Raw genomic sequence first — 22,143 nt, 5'->3', positions numbered from 1 at the left:
TAGGTTTGGTTACTAAAAAGGAAAGTGTAGAGGGTTAATGTGTAGTTCTTTTGCTCACCTAAAACTTCAAACACCATACATTTAAAGCATAATATCTATAACTTATTAAGGAAGATGAAAATGCAATGGACTAAGGTAGTCCTAAGCCAAACAAGATTCGGGCTTTCCCAAGTAGCTTATTGAAATTGAAAGTACTTGAAAGGGTAGGTTTGGCTATACAAAACTCATTTAATTTAAGCTAAATTGCTATCTTAATTACTAGAATACGGAAGCATAGAAAAATTTATCATTAAATATTTGGGACAACTATGAGCGCTAATGATCAAAGATTGTGACAATTATGAACACTCACAAATTCGAGTTTCAAACACAATCAAACATGTCAAGATAATAGGCATATAATACACCTTGAAAAGGAAAGAACATAGGACCTTCAATGACATTCCTACTACCAAGTACCAACTTACACACATGAAGGGCTGTCGAGAAGGATGAAAACCCAAACCACTAGTTGAAGCTGCATATAGGTCGTAGTCTTTGTTCAATGTCAGCTTCTTGCCATGCCAATGCATCCCACCATGATCGTTGGACTTCAATACACTCCAAATTGATTGCATTCTCCTTGTTGAAGGGCAATCTTGTCAACAACTGACACATAGATATCTCAATCTTCTTCAAAGATGACCACTTTATAGAGTCACTAATCCAAATGCTTCTTACTTTTGGAAGATCAAGCAATTCTAGTGTCTTCAAATTTGGAAGCACATCAGGTTCCAAACCACTGTTTTTAGACTCCATAATTATCTCTTCGATTTCAGAACACTCTTCAACTTTTAAGTTTTGAAGTCTAGAGAGTTGTGCAATCATGCCGTTGGAGAAGATCTTCTTTAAACTCATACATTTGCATAAAGTTAAGAGTCTTTAGTCGGGCTAGGCTTCCAGTATGAACAACTCCTTCCCAAATACTTGTCAAATTTGCAGCATCATTAATGTGCATCTCTTCCAACCCTGTTAATGCACTGTTCGTTATACTATTACCATCAACAAGATTTCAATTTCATGGCACCCTTCAATCAAACAACCACGCATCATGTTAATGTTATCTACACCAAAATCTGATAGTTTTGAAGCTCCCTTGTGGCCAGTCAATTCAAATGCATCGCTTTGTGCAAAAACCTCTGAAATTGCACGACCTACACCATCACCATTTGTAAACATCGAACACCTCCTCATCTGATATTTCGAATTATCAAAATTTTTATACCTGGTTTGGTAATGGGAACCAACAGAAAATTGGAATTTGAAGTTAAGAACCTCCCATTGAGGGAACTCTGAAATAAACGCCTCTAGATAATCCACTATGGGAAAGCAAATTGAAAGTGAAGTCAACTTTTTCAAGGAAGCCATCCATAGCATTCTCCTTTTTCAGAAAACCCTTATTTACATTGATTCTTAGTTCTTCCGATAAGAAAAGTTTTGATAAGACATCTTTACCAAATTCTGCATCACTTGACTGCCCCATGCCAACATCTGATAATGAAAGACGTAAACACTTCAACTCAGTCAAGCCTCGAATCTCAATTGGTATAAAATTAATCTCAGTACCTTGAATATCAAGTATCTCAAGGCATACAAGTTTTTTTATTTCAGTTGGGAGTTTCCTCAAACACTTGCAAGAATTCAGATAAAGCGCTTTGAGGCATGTCAAGCTAGATATCGATGATGGTAATGATGTAATTCTAGTGTCATGTAAGTCTGGAACTCGTAACTCTTGCATGAGTTCAAAGAATGACTCGGGAATTACTCTCAAAGAAAGATTTCTCTGTAAGAACAATGTTGAAAGACTACTGCAACATGGCTTTTCTGGTAAAGTGTGCAAATTATCATCCATCAAGGAGATTCTATTTGTCTTCTGCCATTCTATCTCATTGGGGGCCTCTTGCAGCTCCTCATCGGGTTTCACCAAAATTTTAAGATGATTGCTTTCTTTGGATATTTTATGGGCCATTCTCCGAACTACTTTGTTCATCCTTACATGATTCATCTTTTCACTCATCTCTAGCAAGGACGATAGGATAAGGTCATTCAATATACCCCACCCTTTCCGGCGTGCAACTCTGAACTCATTTGCATCATGAATAAAATCTTCAGCTTTCCAACATTCCAACAAATGATCTATATATATTTCACAATCTCCAAGATACAATGCACCGTACAGAAAGCAAAACTTTTTCTCCTCATCACCTAATTGATTATAACAGAACTCTAAGAACCCAATCACTTCATCCATGCCTTGGACTTTGGTATTGAGCCATTGCAGTCTCCTTAGTCCCTCACTCCACAATTCATAGTTTTCTTTATATCTTTTGAAGGTTGACGCTATCTTTTCTATCAAGAATGGCAAACAAGAATACTCGTAAGCAACTTTTCTGGCTATTGGTTCAATACTTGAAAGATTTACATTTCGACCTAGTTTTTCCAAGAACATCTTGTATGCATCATCTTCAGACAACCGTTGCACTTGAACTTCCACATCTGTCTCCATACCATCACAAATATGAAAATATCTAGTTGCCAATACCACCTTACTATCATTTTGGTTGCAACTGATTCCTATCTTATGCAGATCAAAAACTTCAGAAACTTCATCCAAAAGAAGTAAGTACTTTTTGCATTCCAACTCTGTACGTATTCTTTGAGCAATTTCATCAGGTTGAGTGATATCTTCCACATTGAATTTGAGCCGTTGCGTAATTGCACGTTGCAACATTTCTATGCCCAAATACTTGATATAGTTAACCAAATGACAATATCAAACATTTTAGCAACATCAGCATTATTATTCATGTTCTGCATTATGGCTGTTTTTCCGACTCCCACAATTACCCAAAGTCCAACTCTTCTTACATCCGGAGTTCTTAGTGATAGAAATAATCAACATATTATTTAATCTAACATGCGCAGCGGAAAACGAATAAACAGGATTCAGGCTTACCTCTAGCCATGTTTGCTCAAGCGTCTCCACGATCCATCTGAAGAACAAGAAAGATTATTTGAGGGATCTTCTAACCTATGCCTATTGCTTGATGGCTGTACTGATGGTGTACACAGGCACTCTATTTATAGGCTAGGTTAGGGACCCTCAAATGGTAAACACCGTATTGTTTCCTTCCATCAAAGAAACCATATTGTTAATTGATTTTTAAAATCAATTAACCGATTCCATATTTACGGTAATCTAAATTAATAGAAATAACCATAATACCGATTCCATATTTACGGTAATCTAAATTAATGGAAATATCCATAATGCCGTATATGTTTATTGAAAAAATAATAAACATAGTAAATACCGTAAATGTGATATAAAGGCCACAACCAAAAAGGAATAATATATTACATTCTCCCACTTGGACTTTATAACACATGACCATATGGTATTAGGTTCTTTAGTTTTGGCCAATCTTTTATGGAATCCTCCAACTCAGTTAAGAAATGTTTCACACGAATCATGGCGGTAAAACCATTATAAAATTAGGTCGTCCCTTCCATGTATCACGATGTAAAACACTCCTTACATGAGTACCTTATGGATAATCAAGCTTTATGAATGAACTTCCTATAAGTCATTCGGGTCCAACTTTATTTATCCTCATGGATAAAATAACAAATGTTCACAAAAAATCTTTATTACAATAACTTTATGTCTATAGACCAAAAAGAGACAAACCAAGCGAAAATGAATTAATGAGTCTCATATATTCCGCATGACTTTATTCTTTCTTTACCGGTAAACTTTAAGTCATGGGATCCGCAATCATTAATTCAGTACTTATATGCTCAATAGACCCTTTATGTCTCTTAATGTTATCTCTCGTACTGAGATACTTAATGTCGATTTACTTCTGCTTCTACTCTTTATTCTTATAAAAGAAGATTACAGTAGAATTACCGCAGAGTATCTTTATGGTCTAACTGTAAAATCGACAAGATTGAGACTTTCAACAAATGTCTCAACCATCATGCCTGTGTACCAAATTCATAGCACGCTAGACTTTTAGCTTTCTTGGTAGACGTAGCAACTATAGTCTGCAAACTGCATCTCTAGGATCTATTCTTCAATAAAAAGATATATACCTTAGAGTAGACTTTCTACTATCTACACAATCAGCAAACTCAAATCTAAACAACTAACCACCTTCAAATGGAAAGTGTATCCTTAGGTTAAGTTGTTCTTCTTGGTTCCTTGCATATACCGCAAGGCTTTATTTGCAGCACTTTATTGACTCAATATACTTATTGTCAGTCATATGGTTATGTATAATGCAGACGCTTAAAACTTTTCATCTGCCCTTATTCCAATACCTTTTGGGACATTAATCTGTATTTAATTAGTCCCTCTTAATTGCTACTGAAGGTGCAAATCCTTCATTCTAATTTTTTTTTTCCAAAACTTTTTTCAATGTAGGCCTTCCGAGACAATGTTAATATTCTTTATGTCTCTGTGAATCTCTATGTCAAAAGACATAAGAGGTTTCACCCAAATCCTTCATTTCAAAGTTTTGTGAACTTTATGTAGCAAACCTAAATCACCACTTGCAAATATAGGACTAGAAAGATTACTGTACTCCCACTGACCTTAAGGTATATATACTAATCAACAAGGTTTTCTATAAACAATAACCTTGTAAAAAGTATCTTACCATTGAGAGATCTATCACAGCCCATAAATAGAATTCTTTAATTTGCAAGCTTTCTGACTGTTATTTATAAAACCTTTTGATTGTTTCATGTAAACCTCGTCCTTAAGATCCCTATTCAGAAAAGTTGTTTTCGCATCCACTTGATGTAGCTCTGGATCAAAAATAAGCTACTAATGCTATGATCATCTTGATGAACCATCCTTAGACACTGGAGAGAATGTTTCACGATAATCAATGCCTTCCTTATGAGTAAAACCATTGGCTACGAGTCTAGCTCGACCCTTCAGCCATGGACTTAACTCTCACTTCATGGCATTGAATCTCAATGAGGAGTTTTCTCCATTCATAGCATGTGAAGACAAATTTGGATCATCTTTATGTCCAACGTCAACATCAGACTCTGGGAGATATACAACATAATCACTAAGAATTGTTAATCTACTTATTCTATAGGATTTTCTTAATTCTACTTCCTCTGTATTTTGCAATGGGAGAATAGATTTTGAACCTGTTCTGTATGAGTTGGTTGTTCTAGAAGTGATTGTGGCTCAGGATAATCAATCTGATTTTCCTGAATACAATCAATCATCCTCTATGAGGAGGAGATTTGGCCAACTCTAGTGCTTCCTCAAATTCCAATTTATGTGAATGAGCACTCCCACTAGGTTCCGTATCCTCTAGAAATTTTACAATCAACAACTCTAGGCTTATATGAAGGATAATAAAACATTAAAACCCTTTAAAGTTTACTAGATAGCTTATAAAAGATCCGCTGATTGTCCTTGAATCTAATTTCCTTAGGCGAGGATTATAAATCCTCTCTTTAGCAAGGCAACCCCATATGTGTAAATAATTTAAACTAAGCTTCTATATATTTCATACTTTAAAAGGTGTCTTATGGACAACCTTAGATGGAATACTGTTTAACATATACACAATGGTCTTCAAAGCTTTACTCTATAAGGGTAATAGCAGATTAGTATTACTAATCATTTCCCTTTGTGTGTACCTACCTTAATACTCTATGCCTATATTAGATCTTATGATCTTCATATTGTTTCTCTTCTTCTTCCTTATAGATATTGAAAGCATTCAATACCCCAGCTTTAATATTTAGAAGATAGACATACATAAACTTTATATGGTCATCATTGAAAGAGATAAAAATATCTCTGACCATTTAAGCAATGAGTATGGAAAGGTTAACATATTTCAATGTACATGATCTCAAGAATTTTAAAAGGCTCTCTTTGGCACCTCTAATGGTCTTGTTGGTATGCTTTCCCTTATGCAATCCACACAAGTACCAAAGTCAGTAAATCACCGACTTTTATTTTCTGTATGGAGATATATTTCAATCTCCAAAGCCATAACAAGAGCATTTTTAAATTCTTAAAGACTCTACTTTACGTCAACATCACTATGCAGGAATAAACAAATAATTTTGTTTCAAAAATTGGGACGTAGGTCAATTTTAAATAGACTTTAAATAAACCCCAACCAATATTCCACCAAAAAATAAGAAAAATTTCAAGTTTAAAATAAAATTGAAATTTTTAATAAGCCAAACTAGAAAATAGATTTCAAAAAGATTATGGAATATAAATCATTTTTTTGAGGTCAAAATTATAATTGAATTTTAAAATTAACCTATAGATCCCAACAAGCTCAAATTATAAACACGTGTTATCCATTTTAAAAAGGACTCTGCATTTGTGTTGACAATGTGGATTGTTAAACCATAATCAATCCACAATATATTTGATTGAGTCACTAAAAGAGATTCACGACATACTAGATATGGAGATTATCTTTATTTTAAGTCATTTCTTATACTTCATGCAATCTTTCTTTATATGCCCTTAATTTTCTTTATTTCATGAGAAATATGTATCTTGATTGCCATAATACTTTATTGGCACCTTATTCTCATGCTTTAAGTGTTGGACATGATTGCATTTATTGGTCCTTCCTTTGACATGAATAATCATGTGAACACTTTATAAATTCTCTCATATCCTTGAACACACATGGTTAGAAGTTTATTTACTAACCATTTATCCTTACGTGTGTTACAAGATAAAATTCTACACTTAGAAGAGAGAATTCAAAAAATTGAAATAGACCAACAATGACTCAAAAATCTCAATCTTTAGGGACTTAAGCTAATCTATAATATCCTTCATTCCCATAATGGGATTATAAACACTTCAGAAACTGTAAAAGGTTTGTCTTTAAAGCTTTTTCTATTAGGGTGCTGGCTAAGTTTTGTTTGAACTTACTAAATGTTCATAAACAACCTTTATAAAACTTTGGCTCTAAAACATTAAGGAATAAATCCCTGATGACTTTAGTGACATGAGATTTCATGAACATCTAACTTAAGTGATTAAATCACTCCCACCGTTCATGCTTAATAATCTCACGTGGCGTACTTAATTCCGCGGGAGTAGGTGGTTTGTCCACACGGAGTACCAAAATTTTTAACACCCCAAATGAAAAAGCATATCAATCATTTTTCCAGTCAGAAAAATATTATCATAATGTATTGGAATATAAAACCATCAAAAGGTAGAGTAACAGGAATAGCTGCAATAACCCAAAATTAAAATAAATACTTTAATGCTATGAAGTAACTTTATTTCAAATTGGCCAATGCCAATTTAAATAGTAAATAGTAAATTTCAACCTACCTGTGGGCAAAGGTTGCATCACGCATGAAATTTACTCTTTATTAACAAGACTAAAGCAAATTTAAATATTAATAAATAAAATTCTTCGTACCTTTGGGCAACCGAAAGAAATTTCACTTTTAATACTAAATTTGTTATCTTATTCTAATTAAGTCATAAAAATAAAAACTTCCCTTTGGGGATAAGTAATTAAATTTATGAATTAACTACAAGACGATGTTAATTTTTCTATATGAAGTTCATGTGTATGATCCTTATGCAATTATTACAAAATTATGATGCTTTGGCTCTCCCAAAATCATAATAATCACGCTGTAATTCATGAACATCTAATAAATCTTTATGAGGTTCATGCGTGTAATCCTGATGTAATTATCATACAAAAATGGGATGCTTTGGCTCTCCCATAATTATCATGATAATTACGTGTGTGTAATCTTGATGCAATTATTATTCAAAAATTGGGATGCTTTGGCTCTCCCAAAATCATAATAATAATTGTGACTTCATTAACATCTAACAACTTTATAGATGCCCCCTTAATAGCCCCAAGAATATAACAAACAAATACCTAAATGGGGTAAACAGCATTTTCCAAGGTGCAAGCAGATGAGCTCCCAGGAAAGTGAGGGGGGTCACACCGGACACACTTAAATCCCAAGACTTTCCTTGCCAGAACTTTCCCCGACATTGCATTCTTAGATATTACTGTAAACACACCAATATATATGGTATTGTTAATTATTCTTAGGTCTAGGCATCAAACAATTTATATTTAAACAATATAAATTTAAAATTAAAATATATACCTCAATATATGTATTAAAGAAACAACAATCTTAAAATACAACACTGTAAATAATAAGTGGAATAAAACTGCAATATGAGGACATAATAAAAAACATGGCCTAATGGTTTAGTAAGTGGCCAAGGCTCTTTACACCTGGTGAACCCAGGTTCTAAACACCATAAGGCCTAAATTCCCCTTTTAAAAAGAACTTGATGGGTTACTGAAAAGGGTTGCTGTATTGGGCTGACCCAATTGGGTTAACCCACTTAATTTGGGTTGGGTATCTGTATTGGGCTACTATATTGGGTTGGGCTTTTGGGTCACAAGACTCCAAATGGGCTACTGTATTTGGCAATTAGGTCAACCCACTTAATCGGGTCAGGCCTCTGGGTCTATGTATAGTGCTGGCCCAAACTAGGTCAGCCCACTTAAATGGCCCAAAACTGCATGGGTTTTAAAAAAACCCTACCCGAAAATATATCAAACCCAAAAACTTTAATGGGTCGAAACCCTACCCAGTCACCAACCAACCCGACCCGTAATGTTCCAGATGGGTTGAAAACCCTAAAAATGGAACCCTAGCCACCACCCCTTTATGAAAATACCCATATCAAGATTACAACAACTCAAAATTAGGCAGTATATCACAATACACAGAATAGTGATAAAACAAAAAATAGTTATATCAAATTTATGGGTTTTCACAAACAGTACGTGAACAACAAATATTCACAAAATAATCGCTAATGCGTTTCTATCATGTCACAAAAGACGAAATATTGCTCAAACAATATTGACAAACAGCAGTGAACAATACCAAATAGAATATACTTGATTCAATATTGATAACCAATAAAAAATACTTGATTCAATATTGATAACGCATAGTAAAATTATATGCTGAGCAAAATAGCACAGAGGCTGGCTCTGATACCACATGATAGAAATAATCAACATATTATTTAATCTAACATGCGCAGCGGAAAACGAATAAACAGGATTCAGGCTTACCTCTAGCCATGTTTGTTCAAGCGTCTCCACGATCCATCTGAAGAACAAGAAAGATTATTTGAGGGATCTTCTAACCTATGCCTATTGCTTGATGGCTGTACTGATGGTGTACACAGGCACTCTATTTATAGGCTAGGTTAGGGACCCTCAAATGGTAAACACCGTATTGTTTCCTTCCATCAAAGAAACCATATTGTTAATTGATTTTTAAAATCAATTAACCGATTCCATATTTACGGTAATCTAAATTAATAGAAATAACCATAATACCGATTCCATATTTACGGTAATCTAAATTAATGGAAATATCCATAAAGCCGTATATGTTTATTGAAAAAATAATAAACATAGTAAATACCGTAAATGTGATATAAAGGCCACAACCAAAAAGGAATAATATATTACACTTAGGTGGCCTAGTATTTCTTTGACAGCTAGGTGGAGTACTGATGACTTGTCTTCTATTTTGGGTGCATGCATAGTTATCACACGTTAAATTTCCTTTTTATATGTATTGACAGTCTAGCTAATATTGTCAATGACTGATACTTTCATTATCTAGATCCTTATTTGGGTTACTGTTCTTTCTGTTATGTTGCATGGGCGTGACCTTCAAACTGAACATAACTTCGACCTGTAAGTTTTTTTATTTGCTTTATTATAGTTATAAGTTCTTTAAATACATATCTGTCATGGATTTCACTGTAGCAAGATAAATTATTTTTCTCATTGGATGGGTATTTGAAAATTCCTATCTAGGTAAGCTTATTCCTAAAATCAGCTTGATTAATGGATTGTCTTATAATTTTGAGCAGTAACGTTTTTTTAAAATAGCTGAACAATGATGCTGTCAATAGTTCGGATGAAATGTCCATCCTGAAGAATGAGGTTATATGGCAAATTAGCATAGGGACAAACTTGATAGTGGCAATTCCACTATAATTGATAACAAATAACAAAGGAATTTTCTGGTAATGAGATGCACTGGTTTACCCCAGTAACAAATATAACAAAGGTTTTTTTTTTTTTGGGTAATTGTTCTTTATTTTCTTTTCAACCACTAATATTATTTTTGTTTCTAGTAATTTGCTGAACTAGATTCTTTCCATTTTTGAATTATTCATTTAGAATCTCTACACTAAAGAAGTCGAGCTAATATATTTGATATTAATAAATTTTGGATTCGGCAGGTAACTTCAAAACGTACATATAATTGACTGTCCTCTGAAAGAGAATATGGTCTAAAATTGTTCTTTCCGAGTCCTGCATGACTTGGTATGCAGATGCCTGTGCAGTCATAGAAGAAGTTAATTTAGATTATCTGTGCTTGCATGCATGTGTATGTCTCTGTTTATTCAAGAAAGTTTTCGAGAATGCCTATCTTACCATTTATTAATGCTACTTTTCTCTTCTTTTTTTTAGCTGTGAGACAGATGACGGTGCTTTGCCGTGCATTTATAGGCTTCAAGCTTCGATTCAAGCTCTTGTTAAGGTAAGAGAACATAATTTTCTTTTAGACCTTAAATACAGAAACACTTGGATACAGAGAATTAGCAAAAGTTTTTGGTTTTACATTAGCGTGAATGATCTGGTCTATTGTTGTTAAAAAGAAAGTCCTTCCGTTTATATTTGGACCTCAATTTGCTTAATTTGATCACCGTACAGATCTGGAGCTTGTGTAACTTATGAAAAGAGGTTGTTGGTCGAGAGTGGCTAGATATTTCCATAGTGGTAGAAGTTACTGCAGCTGTATAGACTCACTGATTTGAATCTGTCATGATGGTAATCATGCTACCCTAAATGTAAAAGATCTCACTTCTAAGTGAGGCGCAGGGAAGGATAAAGAAACTGGGGGAAGATGGAAGAGAAAGAGAGGTTGTTAGGTTGTGAAGAATGCTTTAACAGGCAGGTGAGGTAAAAGCTAGCCACGGTTAGGGTTTCTGCTCAAGTTCAAGACTAGGACATTCCGGCTGAGCATCACCCTCTAGAAACAGATTGCCACAGCCAGAAGAAGCTGCAGCCAACCGCGCGAGTAGCCAAAAGGGCAACAGAAGCTTCACCAAGGAGTGCATTAGTGGAAACCAATTTCTAAGTAACAGTCAGAATGATGTTGCCTCTCTCATCACTAATTTCAGCCACAGCAACAACAAAATCTTCCCCCACAACAACAGCAAAATTGGGCCGCTCCTGGAATCCCTTGTTTAGCATCTCACTTGTTTGTTTACCCACCGAAAGACACATTGAGGAAGAAGGAAGAACTAGAGTTAACTCTATTTGTGACTCGGCCAAAATAACTCAATACAATGAAATTAGCCAAGGGTCTTAGAAGAGGAAAAGTAGGAGGAAGAGTTGAGAAGGAGGAAGAAGCTTAAAATTAAGAGGAAGATGATTTATGGAATACTTTCATGATTGTTGAGAAGGAGGAAGAAGCTTATAACTTTCATGATTGTTTTCCATTTTCATCAAGGTGTTATATATTATAATCAATAAATAGTTGTATCTCTTGAAGAAAATGGAAAACAATTATGTAGCACGAGTCATTAAATTATTATTAGTTATTAATCTAACACTATTTTCATATTTGCTTTCAATCGTCTTCAAGAAGGTGTTATATATTATAACCAATAAATAGTTGTTATATATTATAATCAATAAATATTTAGTTGTGGTGTTATATATTATAATCAATAAATACATAGTTGTCTTGTCTCTCTTGAAGAAAATGGAAAGGGTTCAAAGTGTCTCTCGTAAATTCTCTGTTTCAACGTCCTCCACCTTTACCATATGACAAACTACAAAGCTAACGATAAAAGGACCAGGAAATTAAAATGTCCTTTTATTTTTATTTTTTATAAATGAGATTATAATTTAAACAAGACCAGTGAAAATGACTTAATTGGATGATAATTCAGAGTATTTCAAAGACAAATTTGTCTCTTCCATCTTTCTTCTTCTTCTTTTTTGTTTTTTATTTATTATAAATGAGATTAGAATTCAAAACAGATCAGCAAAAATGACTTAAATATATAATATATTGAAAAAAATTACAGTTTAGCTCCCAAATTACAAGCTGTTTTGTAAGTAGCCCCATGAACTACTAACACTTGGACTCTGGCCTCCCAAACTATCAAAACGTTTCAAAAATGCCAATTTTATCGAAATATGCCTACAATACTCATGCCACGTGTAATTTTTAATTAAAAAATATTTTTTTTAATAAAAAATAATTAAAAAACTAAAATTAAAAATTAAAAATTAAAAAACTAAAATAAACTAAAATTTTATTTTATTTTATTTTATTTTTTTTAAAAAAATGGGTGTTTCAGGGTGGCTGCCAGAGTAGGGTGACTACGCGGCTAACCACAGTGGCCGAGGGTGGCCGCACGGCCACCCCCAGTCTTAGGGGGAAGGTAGCCAACACCTAAACACCTATTTTATTTTATTTTATTTTTTTAAAAAAAATAATAAAAAAATTTTAGGCTTTTTTTTTTTAAATATAATTTTTATTATTTTTTAATTAAAAAATGACATATGACAAGAGTATTATAGGCATATTTCGACAAAATTAACATTTTTGAAACCTTTTTGTAGTTTCGGTGGTCAAAGTTCAAGTGTTAGCAATTCGTAAGACAACACCGAGTCTTTCGTTCTCTCTCTCTGGCTCTTTGTCCTATGTGAGCAAAGGTCTTTTTTGAGTGTGATAAGGGAGGAGGGGAGCCTTCTGATTCCCTCCTCCCCAATAGGTTGTGGTAGGTTTTGTTTATAAATAAGTCTCCTTCTCTCTTTGGGTGTCGTATGCAACTGAAGGGGTTACGGGATGGAGACGTGTTTTTTCTTTCGCTTGGTAAGGTGTAATCGGTAAACGATTTCTCTTGATTCGCGGTGCTCGGTGTCTGATTTCTACCATGATTTTGTGATAAGCCGTTGTTTTGGCTGGTTTCGCGAGACGAAATCGCACTGGTCCAAGTTTGAATTTTCTTCCAAGGATTTTCCGGCCGTTTTGATCCGCTGATGCTGGTTCAATTGTCCACGTCAGAGATGCTCAGATGCTATTCATAGTTGTTTTGCAGCAATGACGGCTTAGGGATTTTACATTGGAATGGCAGTTTAGGGGAATGGGATCGGTGGATTCAGGGTTTTTGTTTTCACCGGTTATTTCACTATAGGGGCGACGTGCGGCTCTATTTCCAGACTGACTTTGCTTGATTGTGGGGGATTTTTTTGGGTGTGGATTAGGGGCGATTTTCTTGGAATGACTCAAGAATCATTGGGGGCGATTTTCATGGAGTTCGAGAACATGCATCAAACTATTTTGTAGTTGTACGAAGTGGGAGAAATGGTTCGGCCATTGCATTTGTAGTTGTATTTATTTTTTGTTTACGTCTTCTTGTTGTTTTTCCCTTAGCCTTTTGAGCTAATGGTGGAGTTGTTGTCCCACGGTGTTGATCCGGTGGGGTTGGTTGTTGGTGTGTTCTTTTGGTAGTTTGCTTTGTGCTGATCAATCTAGTCATTGCTTTTAGCCAGAATGTGTAATCGACTCCCTTTAAAGTAAAGGTTTATGTCATTGTAGAGGCATCATTCTATTTGGCTAGGTTTTTATTTGTAAAATTTCTGTCTGTATTGATTTGAGTCTTTTAGCTCAGGTGAGGTATTCGATCCCCTGTTTGGGAGTGTCTTGTGTACACCTATATGGTAGTTAGGTCTGTACCCTTCTTTTATTAATGAAAGATTTACCTTTCCTTTAAAAAAAAAAAAAATACAATTCGCAAAACTATTTATAAAACGACTGACAATTTGATGACCTAAATTGTAATTTTTTCATATATATATATATATATATATAGTATTGCAAAGTCTAAATTTGTCTCTTCCGGCCATCTTTCTTTATCCAGTCTCTGGAAACGTGTCACAACATACACCTAACAAATGAATAAATTAGTCAACGATCTGTACATCATACGAAGTCTTGAAGCATCTATAAGTAGGTAGAAAGGTAATTAGCAACAATAATCGAATTATATAAGCCATCAGAAGGTTCAGAAATGTCAACTGATCAAACTGCATCTCCAAATCCTGGCATGGATCCCTACCAGCGCCTTCAGATCGTCCTCAACCCTGACGGTACGATCACTCGCAGACTCGAAATTCCCGAGACCCCACCAACATCGGATCCGAGCCTTGGCATTCCAGTTCTCTCAAAAGACATTCCCATCAACCAATCAAACAACACCTGGGTCAGACTCTTCCTACCGTCGGAAGCACTAGATAACTCACCCACTAAGCTACCCCTCGTAGTTTTCTACCATGGGGGAGGCTTCATCCTATTCAGTACAGCCTCATCGCTTTTTCATGATTTTTGCGTGAATATGGCGATCGAACTCCGTGTGATCATCGTATCGGTCGAGTACCGGCTTGCACCGGAGCATCGCCTGCCTGCGGCGTATGATGACGCCGTGGAAGCGTTGCACTGGATCAAAACCGCCCAAGATGATTGGTTAACAAAATATGCTGATTTTTCTTCTAGTTTTCTCATGGGCAGTAGTGCTGGGGGTAACATAGCCTACCATGCAGGTCTACGTGCAGCTGACGAAGTTGGCCATCTAGAGCCGTTGAAGATCCGAGGGCTGATATTGCATCAACCATTTTTTGGTGGGATCCAGAGGACTGGGTCAGAGCTGAGGCTTGTTTACGACCCTGTTTTGCCAACATCTGTCAGTGACCTTATGTGGGAGTTGTCCCTGCCAATTGGGGTTGACCGTGATCATGAGTATTGCAATCCGACGGTGGGCGGTGGATCCAAGCTCTTGGAGAAAATCAAGGTGCTAGGATGGAGGATTTTTGTGAGTGGCTCTGATGGGGACCCGTTATTTGACCGACAGGTGGAGTCGGTGAAGATGCTGGAGCACAAGTGTGTACAAGTGGTGGCTCATTTTGGCGTTGGAGATTTTCATGGGGTGGATTTTTTTGATCCCGAGAAGGCCAAGGCATTGTTTAAAGTAGCTAAGGATTTTATATTATCTTGCTTGGATGCATAGGACATGTCTAATGTTCTGTTTTTTAATTATGCTGCTAAATATATGTTATTTAGGAGCAAGTTTAATATTTCAATTGTTTGTTTTATTGTCAATTAATAAGAAAACCAAGTTATTAAGGTGATTTGCAGGGGATTTTTTTCATATAAGCCTTTTACCCTCTTAATTTTAAGGGTTTCTTTATAAAATCTTTGTTTCTTGAATAATAGCGTCATGCAATATTTCATTGAAAAAAATATTTTTTCATTTTGTATAAAAATTATAAGGAGGTCATGATTCCTTCGATGCAATTTGCCTTTCCAACGATGCTTATCCAAATCTTGTTCGAGGTAAGTAATCACCCATAAAAACATAAAAAATGCAGAGTCATTAAACATAAATATTTTAGGGATAATTGCACCATTGGTCTCTGGGATATACCATAATTACGAATCACTCCCTATGGTTTAAAAAGTTCATAAAATTCTTGTGGTAAACTATAATTACAAATCGATCCCTGGAGTTAAATTTCGTAAATTTTTTTGACAGATTCTGTTAAATATCATGTCAGCGCTACATCAAACCAATAAGATGGCGACACGTGTCCATCTTAATAAAAAATATAAATTTATTAAAAAATAAATAAATAAACTTTTTTTTTTAAAAAAGAAAAAAAACAAAAAAACAAAAAAGGAAGGGTGGCCGGTACCAACCGTGTCACTACTAAATGTAGTAGCTTGGACACTAGGCTTAACATTTGTCAATCTCCTCTGTTTGGCTTATGGATGTGCTCTGTTGGAGAATCTACGGTGGTCGGTGGTGATGTTTGGTACCCAAAAACAGCTCCAAAGAACTATCCATGTCGCTGCATGCCAAACCATGCAATAGTACCACGTCAGTGAACACCATTATCACTCCTTTGTCTCTCAACTCGTCCCTTGTGCTACTCGTCATCATTGTCTTTTTCCCACTGTTATCAAAACCTTCACCCACAACAACAGCAAAATTGGGCCGCTCCTGGAATCCCTTGTTTAGCATCTCACTTATTTGTTTACCCACCGAAAGAAACATTGAGGAAGAAGGAAGTATTAGAGTTAACTCTATTTGTGACTCGGCCAAAATAACTCAATACAATGAAATTAGCTAAGGGAAGAAGAAGAGGAAAAGTAGGAGGAAGAGTTGAGAAGGAGGAAGAAGTTTAAAATTAAGAGGAAGATGATTTATGGAATACTTATCTCTTTTGGGCTTTAGTTCTGTATGATACTTATCTTTCATGATTTTGCATTTTTTGCTCAGAGAGAAGAGAAAGAAAAAAGGAAGTGAGTGCACAAGGAGGAAAAAATAAAATAAAATAAAGGGAATAACTGAATTGCTAAAGAGGGAAGAAAACTCTAAAGAATAATAATGGGTAGGTGAAAAAAGTGCGAAAAACTTATCGTCCATCTCTTCTTTAAATTCATTATTTGTTATATAAGATTCACATATAAGTCTTATAGATTCAATGGTAATTTTTTTAAAAAAAATAAAATATAGGTGGAGATTGAAAAATAGTATTTTTCATTTTTATTTGGGGGTCGGCAGTCAGGCCATCCGATAAATTTGTATTTTTTCTTATAAAAATAAAAATAAAATCGAGGGCTAGCCTTTGGGCTTTTCGTTTTGGAATAGGATCCTTTTGGGCTTCAAATATCAATCATATTAATGTTAAATTTATTAATCTAACACTTTCATAATTGTTTTCCATTTTCATCAAGGCGTTATATATTATAATCAATAAATAGTTTCATCTCTTGGAAAACAATTATGAAGCACGAGTCATTAAATTATTGTTAGTTATTAATCTAACACTATTTTCATATTTGCTTTCCATTTTCTTCAAGAAGGTGTTATATATTATAACCAATAAATAGTTGTTATATATTATAATCAATAAATACATAGTTGTCTTGTCTGAGTTGTCTCTCTTGAAGAAAATGGAAAGGGTTCAAAGTTCCTCTCGTAAATTCTCTGTTTCAACGTCCTCCACCCTTACCATATGACAAACAACAAAGCTAACGATAAAAAGACAAGGAAAATGACCCTTTATTTTTATTTTATTTTTAATTTTTTATAAATGAGATTAGAATTCAAACAAGACCAGTGAAAATGACTTTATTGGATGATAATTCAGAGTATTTCAAAGACCAAATTTGTCTCGTCCATCTTTCTTCTTCTTCTTTTTATTTTTTTATTATTATTTTTTATTTATTATAAACCAGATTAGAATTCAAAAAATATTAGCAAAAATGGGTTTTTTTTTTTTCTTCTTCCAAAAGTGATCTCTTTTCGCTCTGGCGATTTGGCTCCTCTGAGAAAAGCGACCAAGGTTGAGCGTGTTAAGGAGGAGGGAAGCCCTCTACTTCCCTCCTACCTAGTTGTTTGGTTTAGGAGTTGTCTATAAATAAGCATTTCTTCTCTCTTTGGGAGTCGTCGGCACCTTTAGAGGAGAAGGGGTTGTTCTCTTGTCCTATTCTGGGATGAAGGGGTAGTTTGTCTGTATTTTTGTGTTATATTTTGGTTTGTTGGGATTCACGGTGGCCGATTTCATCCTTTTCCTAGCCGTGATTTGTACTTCTTGGAAATCCCAGTTTTGATTCGTTGAAACCTGTGCTGATGCTGGTTTTGGGTCCGAGTTTGTTTGAAAATGTGATATGATCCTAAATAATTAATAATAATATAGCACTTCGAGGGGCTAATCCTCCACTCACATAAGCACTCGGCTATATGCTTGACACTCTAAAAGATAACACATAAACACACGGTTATATGGTTAACACTTTCCAGAGATCTTTCATTCATTTACTCCTGTGTTTAAATACATGAAACAAAAGACTAACTCACTGACTCTAGGTAACTGCCACACGTGGCTAATACCCACTGTCCCACTTCCCATAACTAATGCAACCCACTTACAATTAATTGACCACTACTGTAATGGATTGACCCACTACCTACGGGGCATTCAGCCCACTAACAAGTTCCAGGATAATCTGGAACTTTTTTAGGGAAATAAGACAATACAACTGACATAAGATAAAATTACAATTAACCCACACAACTTATCTAAAAGACTATACTGCTCTTCACAGCTGGATTACACCCTTACCCTGCTATTGACTACAGAACACGTGGAAGCTTAACAAGAGAACTTAAGCCTTGGTATCAAGTCCCCTTGTCCGAACCCTTCTAGCAGCTTCCACTTTCTCTTCAGACAGTAAGTGCATAACACAGCCTCTCCCATCAAAGGACCTTGCCCACAAGGTCCTAGAATTTTCTCTTAAGCACACCCAGATCCTCCCATGTTGCGTCCTCCTCGGTTGATCCGGCCCATTGAACGGGGACCTCCACTCCAGCTCAGTTCCCCTTCTTCAACAATCTTCTGGTAAGTATTTTTTTCCGGTATTGGTGTTAGGGTTCCATCTGGGGTTAAGGAGGGTAAGGTGACAAGGGAAGTGGTTCGGGTTCCTAGTTGTTTCTTGAGAAGAGACACATGGAACACGGGGTGGATTTGAGAATTTGGGGGTAAGTCAAGTTTGTAAGCAACCTTGCCTATCTTCTGGGTGATCTGGAAAGGGCCATAGTAGCGGGGGGATAGTTTGAGATTGCGCCTAAAGGACACCGACATTTGTCGGTAGGGCCGAAGTCGGAGATAAACCCAATCTCCGATTTCATAATCACGGGGTGTGCGGTGTTTGTCAGCAAACCGCTTCATTCTGGCTTGAGCATCTAGTAGGTTTTCTCTAATGAGGGAGAGAATAAATTCCCGAGTCTTCAATGTTTCCTCTACAGCTTGAACTTTGGTGGTACCTGGTACATAGGGTAAGAGCCGGGGAGGAGGATAACCATAAACCACCTCAAAAGGGGTTAATTTTGTAGAAGAATGTGTAGAGGTATTGTAGGCCCATTCGGAGAGAGAGAGCCACCTTAACTAGTCTTTTGGCCGATCCCCAACAAAACTTCTGAGATACCCCTCCAACCCTTTATTCATATTTCTGTTTGGCCATCCGTTTGTGGATGGTAAGCTGAACTCAATAAGAGTTCAATTCCACTCAAGCGAAATAACTCCTTCCAAAAATTGCTTGTGAACACTTTATCCTTGTCACTGACTATAGATTTAGGTAAACCATGGAGTTTAAATATATGGTCTAGGAATAGGTGTGCTACTGAGCTAGCCGTGTAGGGGTGTGACAAAGGAATGAAGTGAGCATACTTGCTCAGTCGGTCAACAACCACCATAACTACATCCTTTCCCTGAAAAGTTGGCAAGCCTTCTATAAAATCCATACTCACTTCAGTCCACACCTTTTCTGGAATAGGTAGTGGTTGCAGCAACCCTGCTGGGTGGATATTCTCCACCTTGTTCCTCTGACAGATATCACACTCCCTAATGAAGACTCGGACATCCCCTTTTAACCCTGGCCAATAGAATTTCTGTTTGATCTTTGAATATGTCTTCTGATTTCCCTTGTGACCTGCTAAGGGGCTGCTGTGAAATTGATGCAGGATTTGCTGCTGGATGTCTCCCATGGAACCCAAATGTAAGCGCCCTTTGTAGAAAAGAAGTCCATTCTGCATCTGGAACTTTGGTGAATCAAGGGTGCCCTGCTGGAACTGCTGGAGTAATCCCTGAAGTAAGGGGTCTTCCAGGTAAGCCTTCTTCAGCTCTTCTAACCAATCAGCTTTGATGGTGCTTATTGCCTGTACTTGTGATTTTTGCATGTTGGATTGATTTTTTTGAACTGCTTCCTGCCCTTCTGCACTTTCTGCATCAGTGTCTGTTGTGGTGATTGCATCTTCTTCTTCTACAACAACTACAGTTTGTGTACCTGCATCATTTTCAATTGTTATACCTCCATCTTTTGCTTCTAATTCACTGAAGGGTACCCTGGACAAAGCATCTGCAACCTTGTTTTCTCTCCCCTTTTGTACTCAACCAGGAAGTCGTACCCTAACAGTTTAGAGACCCATTTTTTCTGAGCCGGTGTACCTACCCTCTGCTCCAATAAGTACTTGAGAGCTTGTTGGTCAGTTCTTACTACAAAGGACTGCCCTAGTATGTAGTGCCTCCACTTCCTCACTGCCATCACCAATGCTAATAATTCTTTTTCATACGTGGATAGGAATAAACTTTTCCCTTTTAACCCTTGGCTTAAATAAGCTAAAGGTCTTCATTCCTGCATTAAAACAGCACCTATACCTGCCCCAGATGCATCACATTCAATTACAAATTTCTTTGTAAAATCCGGTAGCCCTAGGACGGGTGGGGTGGACATCAACTCCTTAAGATCTCTAAAGGCTCCAGCAGCCCTTTCATTCCATCCAAAAGAATTTTTTCTCAAAAGGGCTGTCAAAGGTGCAGCCACTCCTCCATAACCCTTGACAAACTTTCTGTAATAACCGGTTAGTCCTAGGAATCCCTTTAAGGCCTTAGGATTTCTAGGAATTGGCCAGTTCTTCATAGCCTCAATTTTTGTAGGATCAGCTCTAACCCCTTCTTCTGATAAAACATGGCCTAAGTAGTCTACCTCCAAACTACCAAATGTGCATTTTGAGGACTTAGCATTCAGCTTGTGTTCCCTTAGTACTTCAAGGATAAGCCTCAAGTGTTTGAGGTGTTCTTTAAGATTCCGACTATAAACTAGGATATCATCAAAGAAAACCAACACGAATTTCCTTAAGTAAGGCCTAAACACCTCATTCATCAAACCTTGGAAAGTAGACGGGGCGTTTGTCAATCCGAAAGGCATTACTAAGAATTCGTAGTGCCCTTCATGTGTCCGGAAGGCAGTTTTAGACACATCCTCCAATCTCATCCAGATTTGATGATAACCAGACCTTAGGTCTAACTTAGAAAATATCACAGCCCCATGTAACTCATCAAGCATTTCATCTATATTGGGGATAGGATACTTATCTTTAATGGTATCATGGTTGAGTGCCCTATAGTCCACGCACATCCTCCAACTACCGTCCGCTTTCCTTACGAGTAACACCGGTGATGAATAGGGACTTTGACTGGGCCTAATAACTCCCGAACTTAGCATCTCACGGACCAGCTTCTCAATCTCTTCCTTTTGGTAATATGGGTAGCGGTAGGGCCTCACACATGTCGGTTTGGCTTCATCCTTGAGAGTGATGTTGTGGCCATAGCTCCTGGAGGGAGGTAGTCCTTCTGGTTCTTTGAAAACACTTGAATACCCTTCCACAAGCTCCTGGACAGCAGGGTGCAGCACCGTTTTGGGCTGTTCTGCAGTAATTTCCATAAGCTGTACCCATACTCCTTTACAACTCGCACCAAGAGGTTTAGGCATGATTTCCCTTGCAACTAATAGTTCAGGAGCTGGGTAGAGGCCTTGTAAGGTTACTTCTACGTTGTGGTGAGGAAACTTCATGGTAAGGGTACCAAAATCCCATAATATGGGTCCGCGACCACTAAGTCAATCCACTCCTAGAACCACATCACACCCCCCTAGAGTTAGAAGGTGTAAATTAGCAGAAAATGTATACCTTTGTAGGGAAATAGTTACTGCCGTACAGTAACCCTGGCTGGAAAGAGTGGCCCCATCTGCCACCATCACTTTCAACTGCCCTTTTTCTTCAACTGGAAGTTGTGCTTTTCTGGCCACGCTTGGATCTACAAAGCTGTGAGTGCTTCCAGTGTCAACTAAAATTACTACTTCCACAGTTCCAATTCTGCCCATCAACCACATTGTTCGTGGAGTTGGTGTCCCTGCCACTGCATATAATGAAATGCCGAGCAATTCACCCTCCTCCTCTAGCCCTGGCCCCTGTTCTCCTTGGAATTCCAGCAACCCTTCCTCCACGGGTTCTTCTTTTTCCTCCAATTCCATTCCTTCCAGCACATACAATCTGGGCTTTGTACACTTATGCCCAAA

At 36.6% G+C, this 22,143-nt stretch overlaps 1 protein-coding gene and 1 pseudogene across 1 annotated transcript; one reads left to right on the top strand and one right to left on the bottom strand.

Annotated features, from left to right (window-relative positions):
* Window positions 1-507: 507 nt before the first annotated feature.
* On the bottom strand, window positions 508-11,438 carry LOC133860399 (disease resistance protein RPS2-like; annotated as a pseudogene).
* Window positions 11,439-14,212: 2,774 nt separating this feature from the next.
* On the top strand, window positions 14,213-15,353 carry LOC133860788 (carboxylesterase 1-like). The gene has a single exon (XM_062296411.1). The coding sequence runs from the start codon at window positions 14,240-14,242 to the stop codon at window positions 15,230-15,232; it is 993 nt and encodes a 330-aa protein (XP_062152395.1). The 5' UTR covers window positions 14,213-14,239; the 3' UTR covers window positions 15,233-15,353.
* Window positions 15,354-22,143: the final 6,790 nt, after the last annotated feature.

The sequence above is a fragment of the Alnus glutinosa genome, chromosome 2 (genome assembly GCF_958979055.1).
Source record: "Alnus glutinosa chromosome 2, dhAlnGlut1.1, whole genome shotgun sequence".
Taxonomy (NCBI): Eukaryota; Viridiplantae; Streptophyta; class Magnoliopsida; order Fagales; family Betulaceae; genus Alnus; species Alnus glutinosa.
This window is presented reverse-complemented; position numbering and strand designations above follow the sequence as displayed.

What these genes read in the sequence shown, in the direction of transcription:
- LOC133860788 (XM_062296411.1), top strand. Translation starts at nt 14,240, where the DNA reads ATGTCAACTGATCAAACTGCATCTCCAAATCCTGGCATGGATCCCTAC.